This window comes from Scyliorhinus torazame, chromosome 21 (assembly GCF_047496885.1).
Source record: "Scyliorhinus torazame isolate Kashiwa2021f chromosome 21, sScyTor2.1, whole genome shotgun sequence".
NCBI classification, from domain to species: domain Eukaryota; kingdom Metazoa; phylum Chordata; class Chondrichthyes; order Carcharhiniformes; family Scyliorhinidae; genus Scyliorhinus; species Scyliorhinus torazame.
Genome location: NC_092727.1, coordinates 132,532,812 through 132,546,029, shown reverse-complemented (window position 1 = coordinate 132,546,029; position 13,218 = coordinate 132,532,812). Strand labels below are relative to the sequence as shown.

Here is a 13,218-nt window from a genome sequence, read left to right as displayed (position 1 = left end):
TCGGGGACGGGGTCCGGGGTCGGGCCCGCGTCGGGGACGGGGTCCGGGGTCGGGCCCGCGTCGGGGACGGGGTCCGGGGTCGGGCCCGCGTCGGGGACGGGGTCCGGGGTCGGGCCCGCGTCGGGGACGGGGTCCGGGGTCGGGCCCGCGTCGGGGACGGGGTCCGGGGTCGGGCCCGCGTCGGGGACGGGGTCCGGGGTCGGGCCCGCGTCGGGGACGGGGTCCGGGGTCGGGCCCGCGTCGGGGACGGGGTCCGGGGTCGGGCCCGCGTCGGGGACGGGGTCCGGGGTCGGGCCCGCGTCGGGGACGGGGTCCGGGGTCGGGCCCGCGTCGGGGACGGGGTCCGGGGTCGGGCCCGCGTCGGGGACGGGGTCCGGGGTCGGGCCCGCGTCGGGGACGGGGTCCGGGGTCGGGCCCGCGTCGGGGACGGGGTCCGGGGTCGGGCCCGCGTCGGGGACGGGGTCCGGGGTCGGGCCCGCGTCGGGGACGGGGTCCGGGGTCGGGCCCGCGTCGGGGACGGGGTCCGGGGTCGGGCCCGCGTCGGGGACGGGGTCCGGGGTCGGGCCCGCGTCGGGGACGGGGTCCGGGGTCGGGCCCGCGTCGGGGACGGGGTCCGGGGTCGGGCCCGCGTCGGGGACGGGGTCCGGGGTCGGGCCCGCGTCGGGGACGGGGTCCGGGGTCGGGCCCGCGTCGGGGACGGGGTCCGGGGTCGGGCCCGCGTCGGGGACGGGGTCCGGGGTCGGGCCCGCGTCGGGGACGGGGTCCGGGGTCGGGCCCGCGTCGGGGACGGGGTCCGGGGTCGGGCCCGCGTCGGGGACGGGGTCCGGGGTCGGGCCCGCGTCGGGGACGGGGTCCGGGGTCGGGCCCGCGTCGGGGACGGGGTCCGGGGTCGGGCCCGCGTCGGGGACGGGGTCCGGGGTCGGGCCCGCGTCGGGGACGGGGTCCGGGGTCGGGCCCGCGTCGGGGACGGGGTCCGGGGTCGGGCCCGCGTCGGGGACGGGGTCCGGGGTCGGGCCCGCGTCGGGGACGGGGTCCGGGGTCGGGCCCGCGTCGGGGACGGGGTCCGGGGTCGGGCCCGCGTCGGGGACGGGGTCCGGGGTCGGGCCCGCGTCGGGGACGGGGTCCGGGGTCGGGCCCGCGTCGGGGACGGGGTCCGGGGTCGGGCCCGCGTCGGGGACGGGGTCCGGGGTCGGGCCCGCGTCGGGGACGGGGTCCGGGGTCGGGCCCGCGTCGGGGACGGGGTCCGGGGTCGGGCCCGCGTCGGGGACGGGGTCCGGGGTCGGGCCCGCGTCGGGGACGGGGTCCGGGGTCGGGCCCGCGTCGGGGACGGGGTCGGGCCCGCGTCGGGGACGGGGTCCGGGGTCGGGCCCGCGTCGGGGACGGGGTCCGGGGTCGGGCCCGCGTCGGGGACGGGGTCCGGGGTCGGGCCCGCGTCGGGGACGGGGTCCGGGGTCGGGCCCGCGTCGGGGACGGGGTCGGGCCCACGTCGGGGCCGGGGTCGGGCCCATGTCGGGGCCGGGGGCCGGGGTCGGGCCCACGTCGGGGCCGGGGGCCGGGGTCGGGCCCACGTCGGGGTCGGGGGCCGGGGTCGGCGACGGGGGCCGGGGTCGGGCCCACAGCGGGGACGGGGGCCGGTGTCGGGCCCACAGCGGGGACGGGGGCCGGTGTCGGGCCCACGTCGGGGACGGGGGCCGGTGTCGGGCCCACGTCGGGGACGGGGGCCGATGTCGGGCCCACAGCGGGGACGGGGGCCGGGGTCGGGGACGGGGGCCGGGGTCGGGCCCACGTCGGGGCCGGGGTCGGGCCCACGTCGGGGCCGGGGTCGGGCCCACGTCGGGGACGGGGTCCGGGGTCGGGCCCACAGCGGGGACGGGGTCCGGGGTCGGGCCCACAGCGGGGACGGGGCCGGGGTCGGGCCCGCGTCGGGGACGGGGTCCGGGGTCGGGCCCGCGTCGGGGACGGGGTCCGGGGTCGGGCCCGCGTCGGGGACGGGGTCCGGGGTCGGGCCCGCGTCGGGGACGGGGTCCGGGGTCGGGCCCGCGTCGGGGACGGGGTCCGGGGTCGGGCCCGCGTCGGGGACGGGGTCCGGGGTCGGGCCCGCGTCGGGGCCGGGGTCCGGGGTCGGGCCCACAGCGGGGCCGGGGTCCGGGGTCGGGCCCACAGCGGGGCCGGGGTCCGGGGTCGGGCCCACAGCGGGGCCGGGGTCCGGGGTCGGGCCCACAGCGGGGCCGGGGTCCGGGGTCGGGCCCACAGCGGGGCCGGGGTCCGGGGTCGGGCCCACAGCTGGGCCGGGGGCCGGGGTCGGGCCCACAGCGGGGCCGGGGGCCAGGGGTCGGGCCCACAGCGGGGCCGGGGGCCGGGGTCGGGCCCACAGCGGGGACGGGGGCCGGGGTCGGGCCCACAGCGGGGACGGGGGCCGGGGTCGGGCCCACAGCGGGGACGGGGGCCGGGGTCGGGCCCACAGCGGGGACGGGGGCCGGGGTCGGGCCCACAGCGGGGACGGGGGCCGGGGTCGGGCCCACAGCGGGGACGGGGGCCGGGGTCGGGCCCACAGCGGGGACGGGGGCCGGGGTCGGGCCCACAGCGGGGACGGGGGCCGGGGTCGGGCCCACAGCGGGGACGGGGGCCGGGGTCGGGCCCACAGCGGGGACGGGGGCCGGGGTCGGGCCCACAGCGGGGACGGGGGCCGGGGTCGGGCCCACAGCGGGGACGGGGGCCGGGGTCGGGCCCACAGCGGGGACGGGGGCCGGGGTCGGGCCCACAGCGGGGACGGGGGCCGGGGTCGGGCCCACAGCGGGGACGGGGGCCGGGGTCGGGCCCACAGCGGGGACGGGGGCCGGGGTCGGGCCCACAGCGGGGACGGGGGCCGGGGTCGGGCCCACAGCGGGGACGGGGGCCGGGGTCGGGCCCACAGCGGGGACGGGGGCCGGGGTCGGGCCCACAGCGGGGACGGGGGCCGGGGTCGGGCCCACAGCGGGGACGGGGGCCGGGGTCGGGCCCACAGCGGGGACGGGGGCCGGGGTCGGGCCCACAGCGGGGACGGGGGCCGGGGTCGGGCCCACAGCGGGGACGGGGGCCGGGGTCGGGCCCACAGCGGGGACGGGGGCCGGGGTCGGGCCCACAGCGGGGACGGGGGCCGGGGTCGGGCCCACAGCGGGGACGGGGGCCGGGGTCGGGCCCACAGCGGGGACGGGGGCCGGGGTCGGGCCCACAGCGGGGACGGGGGCCGGGGTCGGGCCCACAGCGGGGACGGGGGCCGGGGTCGGGCCCACAGCGGGGACGGGGGCCGGGGTCGGGCCCACAGCGGGGACGGGGGCCGGGGTCGGGCCCACAGCGGGGACGGGGGCCGGGGTCGGGCCCACAGCGGGGACGGGGGCCGGGGTCGGGCCCACAGCGGGGACGGGGGCCGGGGTCGGGCCCACAGCGGGGACGGGGGCCGGGGTCGGGCCCACAGCGGGGACGGGGGCCGGGGTCGGGCCCACAGCGGGGACGGGGGCCGGGGTCGGGCCCACAGCGGGGACGGGGGCCGGGGTCGGGCCCACAGCGGGGACGGGGGCCGGGGTCGGGCCCACAGCGGGGACGGGGGCCGGGGTCGGGCCCACAGCGGGGACGGGGGCCGGGGTCGGGCCCACAGCGGGGACGGGGGCCGGGGTCGGGCCCACAGCGGGGACGGGGGCCGGGGTCGGGCCCACAGCGGGGACGGGGGCCGGGGTCGGGCCCACAGCGGGGACGGGAAGCGGTTTATAGAGTAAGTAAGGAGGAGGGTTGATAACGAGAGGGACACAGATTTAAGATCATTGACTTTCAAATAGGAATTGGATAACTGTTTGAAAAGGAGATTTTTCAGGACTGTCAGAGGGAACGGAATAACTAGACCATGGCATCTGCAAAGGCACAATGCACTGAATAGTCTCCTCCTGTGCTGCAAAATTCACTGATTCTCAAAGTGGTGAGTGCAGAGTTGAGTAAATGCTGTTGCTCACTGACCTGTAGAAGAGGAAGGGCACAGGGATGGTGCTGAAATGCCAGACTGCATGAGCATCAAACACCCACAGCCACGGAGGGAAGTCCAGCAGTTCCAGCAAAGCCAGTCCATGCAGCAAACCAACTACAATCATACACTTCCACACATAGGGGAGGCGAGCTCGATTCCACAGACACCAACAAAGCCACCACAGGACATTAATCAACCCTGGAACCAGAGAGTGGGAAACAGACACCCCATTAGAACAATGAGAAATGCGAGAGGAGTCAGATACAAGATACCTCGAGACTACACGGCCATTCAATAACGGCTGGACTTCTAACCCAACTCGACTTTCCCACCCAATTCCCACATCTCGTTTCACTTGGAGCACAAAAATCTATTGATCTCAGTCTGAAACATACCGAGTGACTCGGCGTTAACAGCTTTCTGGGATTGAAAAATTCTAAATATACACAAACCTCTGAATAAAGAAATTTCCTTACATCTTTGTACAAGCTATATCACTCACATTCATCCTGCAAACTCTCCATCTACACGAGGGGTCAGTGTTGGAAATCAAACACCGAAATCTCCCTCTACAGAGTGAAGCTCCCTCTACACTGTCCCAATCAAACACTCCCAGGACAGGTACAGCACGGGGTTAGATACAGAGTAAAGCTCCCTCTACACTGTCCCCATCAAACATTCCCTGGACAGGTACAGCACGGGGTTAGATACAGAGTAAAGCTCCCTCTACACTGTCCCAATCAAACACTCCCAGGACAGGTACAGCGTGGGGTTAGATAAAGAGTAAAGCTCCCTCTACACTGTCCCCATCAAACACTCCCTGGACAGGTACAGCACGGGGTTAGATACAGAGTAAAGCTCCCTCTACACTGTCCCAATCAAACACTCCCAGGACAGGTACAGCACGGGGTTAGATACAGAGTAAAGCTCCCTCTACACTGTCCCCATCAAACACTCCCAGGACAGGTACAGCGTGGGGTTAGATACAGAGTAAAGCTCCCTCTACACTGTCCCCGTCAAACACTCGCAGGACAGGTACAGCACGGGGTTAGATACAGAGTAAAGTTCCCTCTACACTGTCCCCATCAAACACTCCCTGGACAGGTACAGCACGGGGTTAGATACAGAGTAAAGCTCCCTCTACACTGTCCCCATCAAACACTCCCAGGACAGGCATGGGGTTTGATACAGAGTTAAACTCCCAGTAATCAGACAGTCTTGACTCAATTTAAACACAGAGATACAGAAGCAGTCCTACTTTAAACACATTCTTACTAAAATAAGGAACAAGTCAGACTCCAGTCAGAGCCTCTCTCACCTATCAAAATGTTGGCAGCCATGTTGTACCCATAGTCAAAATGCACGTAGGTGAGGTACCAGACGTGACACCCGAACAATACGATGAGTAGGGCCCCAAAAAGACTGGCTGTCCAGGGGCGAGTCAAACCCAGGGTCCTAGAGAACGAACAGTGCCAGAGGCGGTGAGGCAGCATTCAGCAGATACTGTGTGCCAGGCACATCCCACAGAGAGAGATCCAAAGAGCATTGGATTCCTGCTCCTGCAGCATTATTTACAAAATTATAAAATGTCTCGATATTGAAAGACAATCTTTTTCTTAATTATAAATTTAGAGTACCCAATTTCTTTTTCCAATTATAGAATTTACAGTGCGGGAGGCCATTCGGCCCATCGAGTCTGCACCGGCCCTTGGTAAGAGCACCCCACTTAAGCCCACACCTCCACCCTATCCCTGTAACCACACCTAACCTTTTTGGACAGTAAGGGCAATTTAGCATGGCCAATCCACCTAACCTGCACATCTTTGAACTGTGGGAGGAAACCGGAGCACCCAGAGGAAACTCACGCAGACACGAGGAGAAAGTGCAAACTTCACACAGTGGGCCATGATCGAACCCAGGTTTTCGGCACCGTGAGGCAGCAGTGTTAACCATGAAAGACGATATTGAGGGAATTGGATTAGGCCCATCTCTGCACACATTCCAAATCCACTCCTTCAAATAGTCTTCATTCAATTCCCTCATTCTACTCCCCTAGAGCAGTACTGCACCGGGAGTGCCAGCTCAGTGTTTTTAGCCCAGGTGGGGTGGGACTTGAACCCACAAGCTCCTAACTCAGAGGCAAGAGAGCTGCCTACTGAGTCACAACTGATACTGTCAGAAGTTGGGTAGGACCCGAGGCTCGAGGGGGTTTTATAGACACCATGTCTCTCAATAGAAGTCCAGGGTCATCATTTAACCAGGTGTGGAACCTACAGGCTCAATTTCACAACCTTGTCAGAAGGTTCAGCCGGTCAGCCTGAATCAGCTGCAAGTGACAGTGGTTACAGGGTGATGGAATCTGTTAGTGCTGTAACCAAGGGAATTCCAACAGGAAAGACTCACCGGACACAGCACAGGTAGATGGAGTACAGCATCACTGACGAAGCACAGAAGTAATCCATTTTCTGCAAAATTAAATTTACATTAAACCAATAATAATAAAAAAATAATTTATTTTAAATAAAATAATAAATAACATCCCCTAGTCGCCACATTCTGGTGCCTGTTCGTGTACACTGAGGGAGAATTCCGAATGTCCAATTCATCTAACAGCACGTCTTTCAGGACTTGTGGGAGGAAACCGGAGCACCCGGAAGAAACCCACGCAGACACGGGGAGAACGTGCAGACTCCGCACAGACAGTGACCCGAGCCGGGAATCGAACCCGGGTCCCTGCCGCTGTGAAGCAACAGTGCTAACCACTGTGACCGTGCCGCCCCATATATTTCAGGTTATGTCTAAAACTGAGAGTGTTCGGTTATAACAGAAGCTACAGCCTATGAAATGTGACTACTTACCTCAGTAAGCAGGGTGTCACGTGTGTGGAAGACTGTGGACCAAACCCAGGCATTAAGGGTGACCTACCGGAAGAGAAATGTTGACAATCATTTTGAATATCCGTCACATTAAAGATGCTAGCTTTCAGTCCTTGGTGTTGTCATGACATGAAGAGGTCAGTTTGGGGACTTTTATCACTGCACAAGCTTAACTTGGGACTGTGTTCAATTCAATTTAACACCACAGCGATGAGAAGACAGGTTAGAGGTAACCAGAACACAGCACACAGTCACAACCATTCAGCCCTGCCTCACCAGATGTCAATCCCATTCTGGGAGAAGGGCATTAACACTAATTCTCAGTGAGTCGGGGTGGAGTCAACACAAGCTTCGGCTGGGATCTTACAGCAGGGGAGACCATTTGACCAATCATTCCTGTTGAAGATTTTACAATCCCGGACCAGACGCCAACAATGGCTGGGACACAAACCTCAATATTTGATTTTAATTTTGTCAGACTCTGCGGAAAGGATTCCTCGCTTCAGGAGTGACTTCACAAAAAATACGAATATGGTAAATTAAAAAACTTTATTACTAACAGTATTAAAATATCACACCAGAAAATAGCTTACAATTACCCCCTAAACAATGTTGATCAATAGTGACAGAAAAACCCTTAACTACTATCTTTACTCCCATTCAAACAAACCCACCTCAGGTCAACGTCCACTTTAAATACAGTTAGCAGACCCAGGCCGAATTTGTTTGAGACTGTTTGAAGAGGTAATGCTGAATCCTGCCAGAACAATGCAGGATCTCCAGCTGAAGTCTTCAGAAACTGTCTTCTTGGTTTGACTTCCATTTACCCACTCAACAATCTCTACTGATCTGCTAATATAACTGGTACTCTAGCTCCTCCCATTAGTTACCTGATCTTACCAGGCTGAATCACAGAATTTACAGTGCAGAAGGAGGCCATTTGGCCCATCCAGTCTGCACCGGCCCTTGGAAAGAGCACCTTACCCAATCCCACACCTCCACACTATCCCCGTATTCCAGTAACCCCACGTAAACCTTTTTGGACACTAAGGGTAATTTATCATGGCCAATATACATCTTTGGACTGTGGGCGGAAACCGGAGCATCCGGAGGAAACCCATGCAGACACGGGGAGAATGTGCAGACTCCGCACAGACAGTGATCCAAGCCGGGAATCGAACTTGGAACCCCGGAGGTGTGAAGCAACTGTGCTAGCCACTGTGCTGCCGTGCCTCCCCTGAAATAATGTCTCTAATTAAATACTCCACAGGGAACCTTCTTCATCCAAACAAAAATCCATTAGTCCAAGCTTTTACGATGCTTTAATTGCACTGACTCCCAATCCCTGACAGGATTTTTAAAAATACCACAGCAGCCAGGCTTTTTACCATTACTGCACCAAATACAGATAATACATCCAACATTCCTACAGTCATCTTTGAAAAGAACTGTCCATTTAATCCCTCTCCCTTGCACTTCCCCCTGAGCACTGACATTCTCCACTTCAAATCCGAGTCCCTCTGCTTACCGACTCTCCTGCCACTGGAAACAGTTTCTCCTTATTTATTCTTGTGATTTTGAGCACCTCATTAAATTTCCTAGGAGCCCTCTCTGCTGTCAGGAGAATAATCCCAGCTTCTGCAGTCTCTCCACACAACTGAACCCACTGATGGCATTGCAGCAATTCTGCTCTGCAATCTCTCCAAGGCCTTGACATCAGTCCTCAAGAGCAGTGCCCAGTATTGGGCACAGTACTCCAGCTGGGGCAGAGCCCAGTGATTTGAAGAGATTTTGAATAACTTGCGTCATTTTTATCTAAAGACTCTCACGGAAAGGAGCCAATATCTAACTATTCATCCCCTTCATGGGTTCACTCAATAAAGAAGCACTGCATAGGCAGGAGAATGATTTGAGTGATTGCTTCAGCACCCACCACCTCCCTCTGCACACACACTCAAACAGAGGTAGAAATATAATCCAGGACCAGGGGAGGGGTAAACAAGCCTGGGCTCCCGCTCTAGGCTCCTCTGCGGACACAGAGTGAGAACAGATTCAGACTCAAGGTGATTTCACACAACACTTCCTAACCACAGATCCCCAGCAGGCAATGTGACGAGCCAGATAACCTTTGGGTTGCGGCAGTGGACATGGTATTTCCAGGGATCCACCATGCAAGAAAGTTTGAATCACAAAATAAAAGGTACAGAACTGAGAGCCCGAACATACACTGGTGCTGGGAGCTCTGTACAGGGGCTATACCAGCCTCTGTACATGGGCTGATATAGCACAGTGGGCTAAACAGCTGGCTTGTAATGCCGAACAATGCCAGCAGCGCGGGTTCAATTCCCGTACCGGCCTCCTCGAACAGGCGCCGGAATGTGGCGACTAGGGGCTTTTCACAGTAACTTTATTGAAGCCTGCTTGTGACAATAAGCGATTATTATAATAAAGAGATTAATATTTTGGGGTGTCAAAATGTGTTTACTTTTCTACACACCTCTCCACTAAACAGGCCCAAAGACACAGTTTTGCAATAGCGGAATAGCGGGAGTAAGAATTGCGGTTACCATGGCAAAGGAAATGCATGTGCGGTACATCGGAGACTGGAAAGGCACTGCCGCCCGGTACCTGTTCAACATAACATAGTTGGCCAGTCCATTCAGCATAGAGGCAGCAGCTGAGGCAGGCTCCTGGAAGAAGAGAAATCGGTAGAAGGGCCACTAGAAAAAAGAAATAAATAGAGTCATCAGTGAAAGTAGAGAAACAGCTTGGCATGGCATTGTTCCAGCAGGGGTGGGGTCATAGTGAGCGGTCAGGGGAGAGTAACGGTGAGGGTGCGAGAGAAGGCGGTGATGGAGCTAGTGAGGCATTGTGGCGATGTTGCAGAGACGGGAGGGGGTGGGGATGTGGCGAGAGGTCTGCAGTGTAGAGTCCAGAGGCGGTCCGTTGACCCCTGGAAGTTCAGACGGTAAGTGTTCCATGAGCAAAGCTGATATCACTAAGGAAGTCAGAGCAGCTCGTAATTACCTTGCCATGGAACTGAGGCACTTTGTGTCCTTCTTTAATGTAGAGTCCTACAGTCGCCCACATACAGTTGTATTTACAGTCATCAGCACAGCGCCAGCCTGCCAAAGGAACCAAAGCATTCGTCAGCAGCAACTCAGCACAATCAAACTCACTACTCAGAGCCACCACATCAGTCACACCGTGCGAGTTGTAACAGGGGCAAAGCCTGACACCAAGGCTCAAAAAATAATGCAGGTTACAGGCTATTCATAAGCCACGCCAACGCACCACTGTTGGTTGACATGGGAGTTGCACCAGATACAGGTGCAACTGTCCCCTATTGAGAGTCAGTGTGTGTGGAACTGTATCCCAGTGATAGTCAGTGTGTGTGGATCTGTATCCTAGTGAGAGTCAGTGTGTGTGGAACTGTATCCCAGTGAGAGTCAGTGTGTGTGGAACTGTATCCCAGTGAGAGTCATTGTGTGTGGAACTGTATCCCAGTGAGAGTCAGTGTGTGTGGAACTGTATCCCAGTGAGAGTCAGTGTGTGTGGAACTGTATCCCAGTGAGAGTCAGTGTGTGTGGAACTGTACCCCAGTGAGTCAGTGTGTGTGGAACTGTATCCCAGTGAGAGTCAGTGTGTGTGGAACTGTATCCCAGTGAGAGTCAGTGTGTGTGGAACTGTATCCCAGTGAGAGCCAGTGTGTGTGGAACTGTATCCCAGTGAGAGTCAGTGTGTGTGGAACTGTATCCCAGTGAGAGTCAGTGTGTGTGGAACTGTATCCCAGTGAGAGTCAGTGTGTGTGGAACTGTATCCCAGTGAGAGCCAGTGTGTGTGGAACTGTATCCCAGTGAGAGTCAGTGTGTGTGGAACTGTATCCCAGTGAGAGTCAGTGTGTGTGGAACTGTATCCCAGTGAGAGTCAGTGTGTGTGGAACTGTATCCCAGTGTGAGTCAGTGTGTGTGGAACTGTATCCCAGTGAGAGTCAGTGTGTGTGGAACTGTATCCCAGTGAGAGTCAGTGTGTGGGGAACTGTATCCCCGTGAGAGACAGTGTGTGTGGAACTGTATCCCAGTGAGAGTCAGTGTGTGTGGAACTGTATCCCAGTGAGAGTCAGTGTGTGTGGAACTGTATCCCAGTGAGAGTCAGTGTGTGTGGAACTGTATCCCAGTGAGAGTCAGTGTGTGTGGAACTGTATCCCAGTGAGAGTCAGTGTGTGTGGAACTGTATCCCAGTGAGAATCAGTGTGTGTGGAACTGTATCCCAGTGAGAGTCAGTGTGTGTGGAACTGTATCCCAATGAGAGTCAGTGTGTGTGGAACTGTATCCCAGTGAGAGTCAGTGTGTGTGGAACTGTATCCCAGTGAGAGTCAGTGTGTGGAACTGTATCCCAGTGAGAGTCAGTGTGTGTGGAACTGTACCCCAGTGAGGGGAGTGTGTGTGGAACTGTATCCCAGTGAGAGTCATTGTGTGTGGAACTGTATCCCAGTGAGGGTCAGTGTGTGTGGAACTGTATCCCAGTGAGAGTCAGTGTGTGTGGAACTGTATCCCAGTGAGAGTCAGTGTGTGTGGAACTGTATCCCAGTGAGAGTCAGTGTGTGGGGAACTGTATCCCCGTGAGAGACAGTGTGTGTGGAACTGTATCCCAGTGAGAGTCAGTGTGTGTGGAACTGTATCCCAGTGAGAGTCAGTGTGTGTGGAACTGTATCCCAGTGAGGGTCAGTGTGTGTGGAACTGTATCCCAGTGAGAGTCAGTGTGTGTGGAACTGTATCCCAGTGAGAGTCAGTGTGTGTGGAACTGTATCCCAGTGAGAGTCAGTGTGTGGGGAACTGTATCCCCGTGAGAGACAGTGTGTGTGGAACTGTATCCCAGTGAGAGTCAGTGTGTGTGGAACTGTATCCCAGTGAGAGTCAGTGTGTGTGGGACTGTATCCTAGTGAGAGTCAGTGTGTGTGGAACTGTATCCCAGTGAGAGTCAGTGTGTGTGGAACTGTATCCCAGTGAGAGTCAGTGTGTGTGGAACTGTATCCCAGTGAGAGTCAGTGTGTGTGGAACTGTATCCCAGTGAGAGTCAGTGTGTGTGGAACTGTATCCCAGTGAGAGTCAGTGTGTGTGGAACTGTATCCCAGTGAGAGTCAGTGTGTGGGGAACTGTATCCCCGTGAGAGACAGTGTGTGTGGAACTGTATCCCAGTGAGAGTCAGTGTGTGTGGAACTGTATCCCAGTGAGAGTCAGTGTGTGTGGGACTGTATCCTAGTGAGAGTCAGTGTGTGTGGAACTGTATCCCAGTGAGAGTCAGTGTGTGTGGAACTGTATCCCAGTGAGAGTCAGTGTGTGTGGAACTGTATCCCAGTGAGAGTCAGTGTGTGTGGAACTGTATCCCAGTGAGAGTCAGTGTGTGTGGAACTGTATCCCAGTGAGAGTCAGTGTGTGTGGAACTGTATCCCAGTGAGAGTCAGTGTGTGGGGAACTGTATCCCCGTGAGAGACAGTGTGTGTGGAACTGTATCCCAGTGAGAGTCAGTGTGTGTGGAACTGTATCCCAGTGAGAGTCAGTGTGTGTGGAACTGTATCCCAGTGAGAGTCAGTGTGTGTGGAACTGTATCCCAGTGAGAGTCAGTGTGTGTGGAACTGTATCCCAGTGAGAGTCAGTGTGTGTGGAACTGTATCCCAGTGAGAGTCAGTGTGTGTGGAACTGTATCCCAGTGAGAATCAGTGTGTGTGGAACTGTATCCCAGTGAGAGTCAGTGTGTGTGGAACTGTATCCCAGTGAGAGTCAGTGTGTGTGGAACTGTATCCCAGTGAGAGTCAGTGTGTGTGGAACTGTATCCCAGTGAGAGTCAGTGTGTGTGGAACTGTATTCCAGTGAGAGTCAGTGTGTGGGGAACTGTACCCCAGTGAGAGTCAGTGTGTGTGGAACTGTATCCCAGTGAGAGTCAGTGTGTGTGGAACTGTATCCCAGTGAGAATCAGTGTGTGGAACTGTGCCCAAAACGGCCAGAGAATGGATGGGTTTGTGGCCGCACATGCACACGGCGGTGGGGTGAGGGCGGGGGGTGAGGGCGGGGGCGGGGGGTGAGGGCGGGGGTGGGGGGTGAGGGCGGGGGTGGGGGGTGAGGGCGGGGGTGGGGGTGAGGGCGGGGGTGGGGGGTGAGGGCGGGGGTGGGGGGTGAGGGCGGGGGTGGGGGGTGAGGGCGGGGGTGGGGGGTGAGGGCGGGGGTGGGGGGTGAGGGCGGGGGTGGGGGGTGAGGGCGGGGGTGGGGGGTGAGGGCAGGGGTGGGGGGTGAGGGCAGGGGTGGGGGGTGAGGGCAGGGGTGGGGGGTGAGGGGCAGGGGGGGTGAGGGG

The 13,218-nt window shown here is 59.8% G+C and overlaps 1 protein-coding gene across 5 annotated transcripts in view; it reads right to left on the bottom strand.

Moving 5' to 3' along the window:
- The window catches only part of pgap3 (post-GPI attachment to proteins phospholipase 3), a 139,252-nt gene that overhangs the window by 124,976 nt on the left and 1,058 nt on the right, over positions 1 to 13,218 (bottom strand). For 3 of the 5 annotated variants that reach the window (XM_072487697.1, XM_072487698.1, XM_072487699.1), the window contains exons 2-5: positions 9,898 to 9,995; positions 9,438 to 9,590; positions 6,853 to 6,915; positions 6,398 to 6,459 (exon numbers count right to left, since the gene is read on the bottom strand). In XM_072487697.1, the coding sequence (XP_072343798.1) occupies positions 6,398 to 6,459; positions 6,853 to 6,915; positions 9,438 to 9,590; positions 9,898 to 9,995 (376 nt within the window). Of the gene's footprint in view, positions 1 to 3,987; positions 4,193 to 5,312; positions 5,450 to 6,397; positions 6,460 to 6,852; positions 6,916 to 9,437; positions 9,591 to 9,897; positions 9,996 to 13,218 lie in introns of those variants that run through there. The other 2 variants (XM_072487696.1, XM_072487700.1) reach the window with 2 other exon arrangements.